Source organism: Dermacentor albipictus, chromosome 6, assembly GCF_038994185.2.
Source record: "Dermacentor albipictus isolate Rhodes 1998 colony chromosome 6, USDA_Dalb.pri_finalv2, whole genome shotgun sequence".
Lineage (NCBI taxonomy): Eukaryota > Metazoa > Arthropoda > Arachnida > Ixodida > Ixodidae > Dermacentor > Dermacentor albipictus.
In genome coordinates, this window is record NC_091826.1 from 114,125,985 (window position 1) to 114,139,727 (window position 13,743).

Sequence of the window (13,743 nt, forward strand, 5' to 3'; positions counted from 1 at the left end):
GTACGTAAATTAACCTACGAAACCACGTGCACATACTTTCGCGCTGTCAAAACCTGAAACTCTGGTAATTACTCGCGTGTCTGAGCACACCGCGTGCTTGTGTCGTGTTTCAGCAACACTAACTTTCAACGTGCGCGCGCTTTACGCCTTAAATACGCCTTGAATAATGGTGCTTTTCTTTATTTCTTCCGCAAATCCGACACGACATTCTTAAGGCCAGTTACCGACTGACAAAGCAAGATCTAGATTGAAAAAACTGCTCCGCAGGACTCGAACGAACTTTTCCGCGGATTTCCTCCCGTAGCGTGTTAGCCGTCGTCTGCTACGGCAGGCCCACCACCAGCGGCGCCACCGTCGAGGCCGCGCCGAGCGGAGGAGGAGGGAAGTGAATGACGCTACTTTGGGAGATTGAGGGGCTTTACGAAGCAGACGAGTGGCGCGCCACCTGTCGGGGCAGCGCCGCACATTGCGATAAGGGGGTTCTCTGTGTTTGCTGCGAGATGGCTCTGCGTGCGCTCCAAGCGCAGAAGAAATGTAGCGAAAACGTACTTCGCTACTCGTTTACCTGCGACTTCTGTAATTTACATGCTCATAATTACCGATATACACCACAGTATAACTTTCTACGGCGCGTTTCTAAGGCAACACCACATTCACTAGAGGCGCTTTTGTCTCGCTTTGAACCATCGAACTCATGGCTGAGCAATGAAGAAAAAAAAGCTCATGGCTGAGTGGTAGCATCTCCGTCTCACACTCCGGAGACCTTGGTTCGATTCCCACCCAGCCCATATTGCAACTTGTTTTTATTTATGGAGTGCGTTCCAGGATTTTTCGCTCACGGCTGACGCCACCGACACCGATGACACCGGCTTTCCTGCGACTCGCGCTCCTTAACGCTATCGCGTTCAAAAGTACTCCCTTCCTTATACCGCCAAAATATACCTCTTCATCCAGCGTGCTTCTTAAGCAATCACCCTCCATTAATTTTAAAACTGTACTAAAATTCTTAGCCGAAACTAACAAGGTTGAAATAATTTGACCTAGGCATTTTGTAGCACTTCTTAGAGGCTGTAGCAGAAATGCAGTCACTTAAGCCCGGAATACAAGGAGCGTTTTTGAGGCGATTTTCGCCTCACGGCGCCGATTTGACGCCCGGCGTCGAGAAAAACGCCCGCCGCCGCGGATCAGGACCGGCTAGATTTTGACGCGGCGCGCACGCGTCTGACGCTACCGGAAGTGCCTGTCGGAGTCACTTCCGTCTGTTTTCGGCGGGAGCGGCCAGCCGTCTCACCGTTGCTTGCCGTCCCTTGAACACTTCACGCGCGTGCGCTGAAACTCTGCGCAATCCGCACACCCGTTTCAGTCGCACAAGTTCGCCAGACGAAACATTTCCGGCCAACTCTCTCCGGTGAACATCCACAAAAATATCGATACAATACTAAACATACCTGGTATCGTGTATAGACATATTAGTGGAGTATTTATTGCATAATTTATTAATTATAACACAAGCAAACAACATATAAGCATTGTTCGTTCATTTAGTGGTAGCCAAAACATTTTGCCTTGTCTGGCCACACTGCGGCGGCGTTCGCCGCTCGTACGCCTCGCGTAGCCTGGCCGACGTCCCGCCAGTGCGTTTTTTTTTTTTTGGCGCGCGATAATCACAGGAGAATAACGCCCCATGTAGCCCCCGTTTTTTCAGAGCACTTGCCTCGCAGCCCTTGCGCTGAAGGGCTCTGCTGAGGCACTAGTGCTGCTATAACTTACAAGATTCAGTACATAATCCTTCATAAAGGTACGTTTATAGCCACTGCTCAATGACATTATTTTATTAGATGACACCATACGCCATTTAGTGCGAGCACATTTAGGTCGATATAAAGCCATCTAGAAAGACATAGAAAGGAACAGAGACATCACAGTCTCTGTTTGTTTTTCTACGTCCTCGGTCAGTCGCGCTTACACGCCGGGTAACGGTGGCCGCCAGGCCGCGCCGTAAGCAGCAGCCGCCTTACAGCCACCGGAGAAGAAGGTCCTCCTCCCCCTCCCCCCCCCCTCCGCGTCCTCACCCTCGGGCCTCGCGCGCGATAGCAGTAAAGGTGCCTTCCGGCCCTCCTACCTCTCTCGTACACGCGAGATTGAGCTGCGTTCGCAGGCTCACCCTCCGACGCCTAAGCTAACATATCAAAACACACGACGCACGGCGCTGATTTCATCGCCTTTGGACTTTATGCTGAACCTCACGGCGAGAGCTTCGTCAACGGCTACGGCAGAAATGCGCCTGCAGTGTCCATATAATTCCTACAGAAATAATATATTTCAATGTATTGACCGAGTGCTTCGTTTTTCTAGATATCGTAACATTTCCCCTAAGTCTTAACACTGTCAGTGAAGGAAAATTACCGGGCAGCTATAGAATCATCGCAAAATTATTGCACACGCCTGCTCTGCGTGGACTAGCCTTATAAATAAAGCGTGCGCTATGCAATAAAGAAAGTATAGACGAACGGCGATGCCCCATAAATTAGGGCTGTTGGCGATTGTGCTGCAATACAAAGAAGGCTGTGCGCAGAGCGCAGTCATCCTCGATAACAGGATCGCGCAGCCAGAGAAGAAACGAATCTCCACTGCGCAGGAGGCAAAGCAGGCATTATGAATTTTGAACAAGTTACGCCAAAAATTTCATTGGAAGCTTTACGCGCTTTAAATGAATTCAACAACAAGCATGGTATTCATATAATCTACAATGTGAGTACTCTGTTAGATTCTGAAGGATTAGGAAGAACGGATACTGTCGTGGTGTAAATATTATCAAGTGCACTGTTTTATGTTGGTGCTTATTCTCCATGATGAACAATCGTTAGTCCGTTCCTTTCCTCTTGACCACATGTTAACTGATCCTGACTGCAATATATAGATAAACTTAAATTGCGCTCTCAATGTCCAGAAGTGGGCTAGTATTCATGTTTACAATATGCAGCGGCACTCCACGAGGATACAGAAACAAAATTAGCTGCAAGTATTTGCACCATTACTGTCATCGTCGTTTTTATTATTCCCATCCTATTATGTGTAAACTGCAGGACAGATGTCTAATTACGCAATATCGGTCATTCTGCCATTAAAAGCAGGCTCTATGTTATGCACGGTAACTACTAACCTCATCGCACGATTTAATCACCTACCATACTTGACAGCTCCTTCATACCATTCCTATTAATTTGACAGCCCACGTACTATGAACTCTACATGTTAAATGAACAGCCGCACTCACCTTTGTACTCCAAGTCTGAGTTATTGTACGCCTTACACTTTCCTACTTTCTAATTCACGCTCATATTTACATATTTGTGACTCGCCCCCCGTTCCTTCAGTCTAGTAGTCACGTGCAACACAAGTATATTGCCAGTGATCGCGACAACCCTTGAAACCATTCGCAAAGAAGCAGACGCTGACAGTAAAAAACTCACGGGCCAATCACTTCGTACAGATGGTTACCGAGCGAAGCTGAAACATGCGGCCCCTGTGTTTATCACCGGGTGACTCACGACGGTTCATTTAAAGGGAAGCAGCTTTTCCAGAAAATATGAGTTAAGAGCGCTACGTCATGGTTTTCAACCCTCTGAATTAGAATAACACATGTAACACAGGTAAGCGCAAGCAGATTTTATTTCGACGAAAAGTGCAGCAGCAGACTCGGGGCTGCTCGTGCGCCTCGTTTACGCCTGCGAATTGTCGGGCGCCTCGTGACTTCAACAATGGTGTTCGTCCGGACCGACTGCTGCCGCTACACACGAAGCACGCTGCAATGTAGTTTGGTGCTGTTTTTCTGAGACGGTTTTGGAAAAATTTCGATAGCTTAAGCCTTACTCTCAGGAGTTCGGCGTTAAGTCCAAACACCAAGAGAGCGATTTTGGGCGCGACCGCGACGAACATAGCTTCGAGCGACAAAACAGGCCGTCGCTTGAACAGATTGGTCGGTGTCGTCGCTCGATCGCTCGTTTCTAAAAATCTAGAACTCGTCGCTCGTCGCCCGCAAGTGCTATCAGCGACAAGCCACTAGTGAGAACCCGGAACTGGATGTACATAACTCAAATAATACTGTTTGTCGCACGGAACGCGCAAACTTTTGAATTTTACAAGTGGAAGAATATGAACCAAGTGGAAGATCTTCAGAAATATTTTATGCTCCTTTTTAGTGTAAAATACATGAACTTAAGGTGATAAAGCACACGTAAAGCTAGTTTCAGTGCGTATATTGCTGCCCTCATACCGGGAAGTCATCGCGTAAAGCCGTCGTTCGCGTGAAGTTCGGGTTGTAGGCGACGAGTGAACGCGACAGCCATCGCTTCGCTTGTTGCTTTCGCTGTCGCGTGCAAGATCACTTGTATGGGGTTTATACTTTACTTCCTACATGTACGAGCCGAATGCGAAGAAGCCATCCTCTCCAAGAAGCAAAAAATTCTGGTATAAGCAGTGCTTTCCACGCGAACGAAGACGAAGTGTTAGCATCTCCTTCTGTTGGAAATGGTCTTTGGCGAGTATGTTTTTTTGCTAAGCTGCACTCAGCGATCCAGTGAGTATGCTTCCTGGCAAACAACTGTGGTGTAATGTTCCTGCATGCCTCCTCGTAGAACGTAAGCGGTGATGCGATCTTCGGCATTTTTGCGCTGCCCCAAAGCTGTCGGCAATCCTCACAGATGGTTTAAACGCGGGAAAAGGTTACCGGCTGTTGTAGCACGTGTAGTATACAGAACCTTCATCAGGCCATGACGGCCGCATGTCGATGCGGAAGAAATGCGAAAACACCCGTGTACTTAGATTTAGGTGCACGTTAAAGAACCCCAGGTGGTCAAAATTTCCGGAGTCCTCCACTATGGCATGGCTCATAAACAGAAAGCGGTTTTGGCACGTAAAACGCCATAACTTTTTTTTTAACCTGCATCAGTGCGCCATCCGCACACTACGCGTAACCGGCGAATTCCGTCGGCTACGTGAGATCGTCGGTTTCTCTATGTGTGCGAGAGAAGGGGAAGCGCAGCGTCCTGGCGTGAGCCGGCTTTCCAACACATACAAACTTTACACTTGCACTGCGTTATGGTAGCTGCATGCAGGCTGTTTCACAACACACGTGCGAATAGAAAATTCGCGGCGCTTGGCGATGAAAACTGCGTCAAGGGTGGGAGATAAACATGCACCTTCCGTTCAGCGTGCTAAGACGAACGCATTATTGATAAACTCTGGTAGTAATCGTCATCACGGAAGTGGTTAGAGCACATCACTGTTGTTCTTGAGCGCTTGAAGTTCTTTCGCTTCACAGCAGCATTCCACTTTGCTGAAAGCTTCTTGTCTTGCGGGAACTAATGGAACATCGTCGCGGCTGCTGGTGTTCGTGTAACCGTAGGCCACACAGAACGCCGGCCTGAGTGGCCTACAAGTTCAATTCATGCTGCGCACGTCAACTACCACTATACAGACACACAAACAAAGCAATTTAGGGTCGAGCGAAGCAGATTAGGACGGCACGCACGCAGAAATAAGCACGGTCACGCACGGTCGCGGAGACTGCGAAGGAACGGAACACCAGTGCTGACGTCACTACGCCGTGGTTTCCGGTCTTTGCTCTTATCGTCAGCGTCAGCAGCAGCGCGCGGCGCTCGACGGGGGGCGGAGCTACAGCGTAATTTTAACCGACGATTCCGTCGCTCCTAAGTGAAAAATCCCCCCCGAAAGTTTTACCTGCATCGTTTATAAGGTTCTCGCATCCGTATATGGGCGTCTTATTGAATTTGACAGGATCTTCAGCTTCCCTTTAGGTACACTCTTAAAAAAAAGAGACTCAAGAGAGGGTCACGACTACCTCGATTCTCTTTTTTCAGTCGCTGACTACCTTTTTTTTTCCAAGGGTAATCACAAAATGAAGTCGGGAATGACGCATGAAATGGATGACTCCATGCTGCTTGAAGGGAGTCAGTGAAAGGCACATATGATGTTTTAGGTTGCAGCAAATGTGGATTCGTTGGTTCACTCAATCAAATAACTGATTGACTATACCAAAGAAAACAGCATGATATGTAACTACCCGAGTTCAACTCTATGGCCGCAAAAAGTAAAATGCTTTCCATGCAGTGCTGAATTACTGCATAATCAGGATAGCAAGAAAGGCAAATTGTTTTTTTAAATTTTTCAGTAAGAAATAATTGAAGCAGGATGGTACAACGCCAAACTCCAAAAGTAATAACACTGGTTGGTATATTTATGCAACATACTGTACATTAATATGTATTTTCTACATAAAGATACCTTAAGGGGGGGAGGGGGAGTGCACAATATTGATTGACCATGCACAGAATGGAAAAAACAAGAAAAAATACAACACGACCATACACACAATGTCAACAGAACACAAACTGCGAAGTACACCACTTAGAGTTCATAACTAAAGCTAAGGAAATATTACTATTTTTTAAGAAAACAACAATAATTCACATCTGTGTACCACTTTCCCTGCCAGATAAGGATCGAGGAACTCTGGTAATACCTGATCTCCTGGCTGCGCCACACAGACTACATAGTGTTTAGATACCTTAAATGCTTATCGATGTCTCCTGAATTCAACAAGTCCCATCTTGTCTAACAAGAACATAACCTCATCCTGAGCCGCAAGAATACCTGCAATCTGTGCAAATTGTGGGTCGTCTGCCTTACCCGTCGTGGTTGCTCAGCGGCTATGGTGTTGGGCTGCTGAGCATGAGGTCGCGGGATCGAATCCCGGCCACGGCTGCCGCATTTCGATGGCGGCGAAATGCGAAAACACCTGTGTACTTAGATTTAGGTGCACATTAAAGAACCCCAGGTGGTCGAAATTTCCGGAGTCCTCCACTATAAGTGCCTCATAATCGGAACGTGGTTTTGGCACGTAAAACCCCATCAGTCAATTTCGTCTCCCTTGGCCATTGAAAGCACATCTCCCACGTGGTATGCCATTTGCAGCATAGTGACTGACTTTGCCTGCCATACGTTACCTGCAGGCAGGCGCTCCTCAATGCACATATGTAAAACAGATCTTCGCACAGGTTTCAGGCCTGACATGGTATGGCGTTGGCAGAAGACAATCTCACGGAATTCATAGCTTTGCGAAAGTTGGTGAAGCTCTGCAAGTGTTTTGCATATGTTTTTAAGTTTTTCATCTTTGATGCCTTGAACCTCATACGCCAGATTTGTTTAAGTGCTCCGAAAAGAGAGATCATGCGTGGATAGCGCACAAGGTAGTGTAATTTAGGGATTTTGCGGGCTTCTGGGTAGCGGGTAACGAATGAACGGAGAAATTCTTGAATTTTCCTCTCCATATAAACAAAATACTCTGAGGGAAGCTCATCAAACAAAAGCATGCCTACAACTTATCTGAATAGGAGGTAAACCTCCCAGCCTTCGTTTTCCTCTAGAAATTTAGAAGCGAAAATCTGAGGTAACAGTCCGAAAAAGCACCACTTCTGTGAAGCAGTGCCCTTTAGAGGGGTATTGCCTCGCACGAAGGCTTCTGTGGGTCGTGGTGGCCTGTCAACGCTTTAGATTTAGAATCTAAAAACGTTGTGGTCTGTTTGTGCAATCATTGCGGCCACGATGGAATGTGCAAACTTCGTGCACTGTCCCAGACGACACACAATATCCCAGGGATGTCCCAAAAACATCCAAACATCCCACGTCCAAACATGGAGCTCCCGAGAACATCCTAGGGACGTAGACGTTGGGATCATCCCAAAAATATCCATGGTGGGCTTTAATTGGGACTTCAAACTAGTGCCCTCGTGTATATGGGAGTGCACCACCATTACATTAGTGCAGTAATGTCAGAAAGCAGTGACAATTGATGTTTGCATGCCTAATTGTCATTGTTTATCTGGAACTCCAATATTTCCCGGCTTCGACGTGGCGCTGGCGCGCGCGCGGCGCAGCGGTCATCCATAAATGTGGAATATAATTTTACGCGAAGTATAAACTCCGCGAATGTCGTTAAATGCAAATATATTGTGCTCATTTGTTTCTTCCTACAATGAATTGCTACACCGACAGTGCTGCCGCTGGCAGCCGTACGTGTTTTGCACACGCGCCGCATACTCAAAGCATAAACGGCTGAACAGGCCGTGGTTTCGCATTACTAAAAGCAAAAAAAGAAAGAAAAACATATTTTAAGCTCCAAAATAAATTATTCTTTATGGAAGTATAGGTATAGTTACCTAGCAAAAGTAATAACATTGCAATATTTATTTTTAAGGTGCGAGTTTGGTGTGTAATGACCAGCGCCATCGCTATCATCGCGGCGCCATGGCCATGGCAACACTGAGGGACTTTAGGCAACACTGCTGGTACATTCCGCGGCGTTTGACGTTTGGATCGGGTTAGGCCGCACGCAAACAGCACTACAGTACGAGTGCTAACATATCCAGCATCGCAACAAGGTTTTTGGAACTGAGTCCCTGCGTTCTTAAGCTTCGAGGTAAGTGCTTTATGTATTGAACCCTAGTGATTAATTCATGGGCATTAGTATGCATTATTAGCAGCTTTCACACGTTTTCTTTGTTTTCCTATTCTAGTGTTGGCGCATGCTGATTGTGGACACGTGGACGGCAAAATGGCCAGTGGGAGTAAGTTTAGGGTGATGTCATTCTTTGCTTTGCCTTCCGCGGAAATTATAGCATCCGATTAATGTCTGTGCATTGTTGAAACTGTTAGTCCGATAGAGATTCAACTGGGTGTTCTTGGACACGTGTGTACGTTTGACACAGCTATCTTAAACATATGGCTGCACTGCCCAGAATGACTGTATACCGGCGCGTGCGCCGCGCCGTGCAGGAAGACCTTAACTTAATATTATCTGCTGAAGTAGCAGATTCGTGCCTAACTGAAGCCCCGGCTGCCCATTCCACTACAGACGGTGTGGTAAGGTCCGCTGCCGAGTCGTTTCAGCATTCATTGTCCGAGAGTGGTGGTGGGCCTAGTTGCGGTATTCTTACTCCACTTGAACTTCCGGAGGCAGATGTGAGCACCGACGAAGTTCGTGCATGTCTTGACAGCCCTCCGAGAGATGGTGGGCCTTGTAATTCAACTGTTGAACAAATGCGCTCCCTAGGTGATAATGCATTGTCCCAAGGAGACCAGCCAAACACAGTTTCCTTCAAAGAAAAGCTGCAGGCCTGGTGCATAGAGAGAGATGTGCCCCATGTTACTATCACACATTTATTGCAGGTTATGCGCTCACATGCTTGCTTTTCTGGCCTCCCGAAATCTGCCAGAGCTCTCTTGTCAACGCCAAGGTTAGCATATGGCGTTAAACCAATGGGTTCAGGCCAGTATTGTCATTTTGGTTTAACTGAGGGCCTTCAGGAGGCATTGAAAAATGTTCTGCCTGTGCCTGACCCACTCATACTCCATGTGAATGTAGATGGACTACCTTTGACAAAAAGCACACGAGACCAGTTCTGGCCTATTCTCTGCAGAGTAGCAAATTGTGAAAGCAGTAAGCCATTTCCAATTGGCATTTATTATGGCCAGTCTAAGGCTTTGCAGCCTAACACATTCCTACAGCAGTTTGTGTTTGACTTGAAAATAGCCCTGCATCATGGTGTTACTGTTGGAAGCCAACTGATCCATGTAGAACTTGGTGCAATAATCTGTGATGCACCTGCTAAGGCTTATATTCTGGGCATTAAGGGTCACAGTGGATACTTCAGCTGTCCAAAATGCACTACCGAAGGGAATCATAAACATGGTCGTATGTGCTTCCCTGAACTCGATGCCCCATTGCGAACAGATGCAAGCTTTCGTAATGTAGATCAGGAAGATCACCATATTATGGACACAATCCTCAAGGATCTTCCCATTGACTTGATTAGGCAGGTTCCACTTGACTATATGCACCTGACTTGCTTAGGTGTTGTTCGTAAACTTCTGCTGCTCTGGATTAAAGGAGAAAAGACCTATAGAATAGGAAAACGATCAAGAGAGTCTGTGTCAGGAGCAAGTACTGAAATACGGCACTATGTGCCATCAGAGATGTCTCGAAAGCCGAGAAGCTTGTCAGACATTGACAGGTGGAAGGCTTCAGAGTTCCGGCTTCTTATGCTGTACACTGGCCCCGTGGTCCTGAAGTCAAGGATACCTGATAATCTGGCAGACAATTTTATGGTGTTGCACGTCGCCATGAGCATTCTGTGTAGCCCGCTGTCATGCACTCGGAACTTGGAGTATGCAGAGAGGTTGCTTGTGCATTTTGTTAAAGTGTTCATTGAAATATATGGTGAGCATGCTGTTTCACTCAATGTCCACTGTTTGGTTCACGTTGTAGACGACGTTCGAGTTCATGGACCTCTGCATGGTTACAGTGCATTCCCCTTCAAAAATTACATGTCTAGGCTAAAGAAGTATGTCAGAAAGCCTGAAAAGCCTCTTCAGCAACTTTACAATCGAATTATGGAAGAGCGGGCATTGGCTAGCATGTCCAGCAGACCAGAAACTTGTATTGCTCTTGATCCAGGCTCTGTATGCTTCACAGAAAAGGAAAAACTGCTGATGAGGCATGATAATGGACCGCTTCCACTAGGTTGTGTGGGACCTCAGTACAAAGGTTTCCTATTTTCTCAAGATGCCACCATAAAAGTGAACAAGAGGGACTGCACATGCATGCTAAATGATGGTAGCATTGTCAAAGTTGAAAACATTGCAGTCTGTGCTGTGAGCCACATGCCTGTGCTTGTTGGGAGGAAGTACCAGAAATTGGAAGACCTTTATACTTATCCATGCAAATCCTCTCTCATTAACATATTTTTGGCTTCTAATCTTTCAGACATCCACTTTTGGCCTGTTTCGGATATCACACTGAAATGTGTGAGACTTCCTTTTGGCAGAAAGCATGCCATATTTCCAATGCGACATCTGCAGTGATTTCTTACACTTCTATTTACTATTTTTCTGCTTCTGTTTAACCGTTCAATGTTTGCTTTCATTGCCATTTAAAAAAATTCATTCGCTTTGCTTGTACTAATGTGAGAAATGTATTCCTGATCTCTTAATTATGTCAAAATCGGAATCAATTGTACGTTCACAACTTTGTATATGCTCAACTTGTAAAACAGGCCGATATATTCAGTTGTGTATGTTCGTTGTCTTTCCTTTGATGTCTTTGAGCTATGGGAGGATACTGTACTTCACTTTTTCCTTTAAGTTGACAGGTTTGCCGTCGTAGAGTTCCCCGAGGAGGACTGCAGCTTGGCAGTTGTTCACGGTTCGTGGTTGAATCCAAAAAGAAATAGGACATATTGGCCTACGTTGAAAAATTCATCGCAGCGGCGTAGAGCCACTGTTGAGGGTGCTGTACTATCTCCTAGTTGGACACAAGCCAACTGTGTGGTGAAATCCTGGGCTGGTAAGGTCGCACAATTGTTTGTAGGATTTCCTATTGTAAAGAATTCCTTTTTCAGACACTTACGAAAAGGCATGTGAGAAGCAGAATTTCCTCCAGTATCATTCAGACATGAGCTGCGAAGAAGAACTGGGACGTGGAAAAAGAAAAAAACGAAGTGCCTTGGCTTCTGATTACAGTAGCGAGCAAGAAACGACTGACGACTCGGGTGACGACTCGAACTATCAGCCTCCTAGGCCGCCAACACCACCTCAACTGGTAACAAACATTGGTACGAAAGAAGTTTTCTTAATTTGTTTGTGTTCAAGTGCGCGCACATGAAATACACACACACTTTCCCAAATTCACACTTCCCCAAAGCTGTCTCAAGGCAGAGATTGAGTTACGAGTTCAGAAACCTTAAGCATATCAACTGTCTGTTCTTCTTGGGCAGTTACATTGTGCTATAAACCGGGAGTCTACCATCTTAGCCAAAACTTAGCATAGTATAAGCACTTACAAACACGCGTCCCAGCACAAAGCTGTGCGTGTGGATAGGTTAAAAGCATTGTATTGAAATGACAATTTCAGGTGGCTATGACTCAGCTACTGCCCACGCGTCATTTAAGATGCCTGGACGACACCGAAAGAAACGCTCTGCAGGTATTGTACATCTTTTTCACTTCAACTTGAAAATGTAAAAAAAAAACTGACATGGCAAATTATGCCAAGTAGATTTTGATTTAAGTTTCTGATGTGTTGCCAATATGAAGCATTATTGTTGCAAAAAAGTAACCTTGAGTTCCCCTATGTTAATGCTAAATACCAAATCCTTTATCTTCACTGTAAGCATGATATTGCTCTTGGCAAAGCAACTTGTGTATATGTTTCCTAACGCAACATCACAAAGTAAATTTGACTCATTCGCCACAAGGATGCACGCAACAGCTCAGTCATGATATGTTAGTGCTGCTCACCACTTTTTTTTATTGTGTGTTGAGCGTATGCATAGATGCACCCTTTTTTCCCCGTGATTTCAGGTGCATCTGCGAGTCCTAGGCCTTCGTTCGGAAGAGCTGGTGAACCCGAAACAGAAAGTGTGCCATAGAGCCTTCAAGCTGGTGAATGCCAATTCTTCTTTCACGACACTTTTATTGGAATTGTTCAAATATGCATTTGTACTTTCCAGGACAGTCACCTTGCATGCTTCCAGAGTTATTTCTTTCTGGAGCTTGCAATAAGGGTAATTAATGCATGGTGTCACTCTCAATTTCAGGCCCATCTACCACTTCCTCAGGATCAAGAACGGATCCGCAAGTGCTTGCTATGATGTCAATGTTTGACCTCTCATGTTTGCTTTAAATGGCGTGGCTGGTAGATCTTGTCAAACACCAGAATTTTGAGCAGTGTGACACAGCACACAGATAAGACGCATAGGATGAAATGCCGCCTGGGCTTGTTTTGTGTCATGTGGCACTGTTCAACATTCTGCTGTTTGTAATGAGCGATTTCTTGCCAGCATACTTCACTTTTTCAATACACATGCATTGCTAAATGAGGCACTGCTGACTTTCAATAGTTCTGTATGAGCATCGCAGATATGTTGACATAACTGATCTTGATGAGAAAATATTTTTTCAGCCTTTATGGAGAGGATATTGACCAGCCTTAATACAATTAAGGCTGTGCAACAGGCGCACACACAGCTCTTGGCACAGCTGAAGAATAATTCTGAAGAAGCATGCCCAGACAACCAAAACCTTCCCGATCAGCTGCCATTTTTGACCACAAGAGACATGCTTGATTGGGATGTTGAACTTGGTGTGAACAAGGAAGCAAAGCTTCGAATGGTAATGACGCTGTTTGCCTTAATTTTCTTACTGTTTTCCGCAAAACGGGGGGCAAGCTCGGTTTTTTTTTCACAGAGCGTTATTCTAACATGCGAGTGATTTACTGATTATTGCTGATTTCATTTTCTGCCAGAAAAGACACATGGTTGTCCAAGGTGGCGACACCATAAACCAGAAGACTGCACGCATCTTAAAGAGTGTGATGTCGTGGGATGTGGCGAAGCAATTCAGTTGGTATGGTGCAAAAGGCAAAATGAAGTTTTGTGAGCTGAATATTTGCAAGCTACTGTGCAGTAAGTCTTCTGCTACAATATTATCACTTTCGTTGTCTGCATTGTCATAGCTCATTTTTGTCGCATCACTGACACTTATTTTCTTACGCAGCCTGCCTGATAGAAAATATCAAGCACACCCAAGAGGAGGCTACTTTAAAGAACATAGAAAAAGCAGCCATGTCTTGGTTCCGCCATGCCGCAGAACGGGCAGCAGCAG

The 13,743-nt window shown here is 45.8% G+C and overlaps 2 protein-coding genes across 2 annotated transcripts in view; both read left to right on the top strand.

The window, feature by feature from the left end:
• Positions 1–2,562: 2,562 nt before the first annotated feature.
• Positions 2,563–13,743, top strand: part of LOC135908327 (uncharacterized) — a 165,504-nt gene continuing 154,323 nt past the window's right edge. Inside the window, exon 1 of the mRNA XM_065440086.2 lies at positions 2,563–2,751. Within this exon, the coding sequence (XP_065296158.1) occupies positions 2,656–2,751 (96 nt within the window). The 5' untranslated portion in view covers positions 2,563–2,655. The remainder of the gene's footprint in view (positions 2,752–13,743) is intronic.
• On the top strand, positions 9,008–10,944 carry LOC139047001 (uncharacterized). Its single transcript, XM_070520933.1, has one exon. It carries the CDS (start codon positions 9,121–9,123, stop codon positions 10,942–10,944), a length of 1,824 nt encoding a protein of 607 aa, XP_070377034.1. The 5' UTR covers positions 9,008–9,120.

What these genes read in the sequence shown, in the direction of transcription:
- LOC139047001 (XM_070520933.1), top strand. Translation starts at nt 9,121, where the DNA reads ATGCGCTCCCTAGGTGATAATGCATTGTCCCAAGGAGACCAGCCAAAC.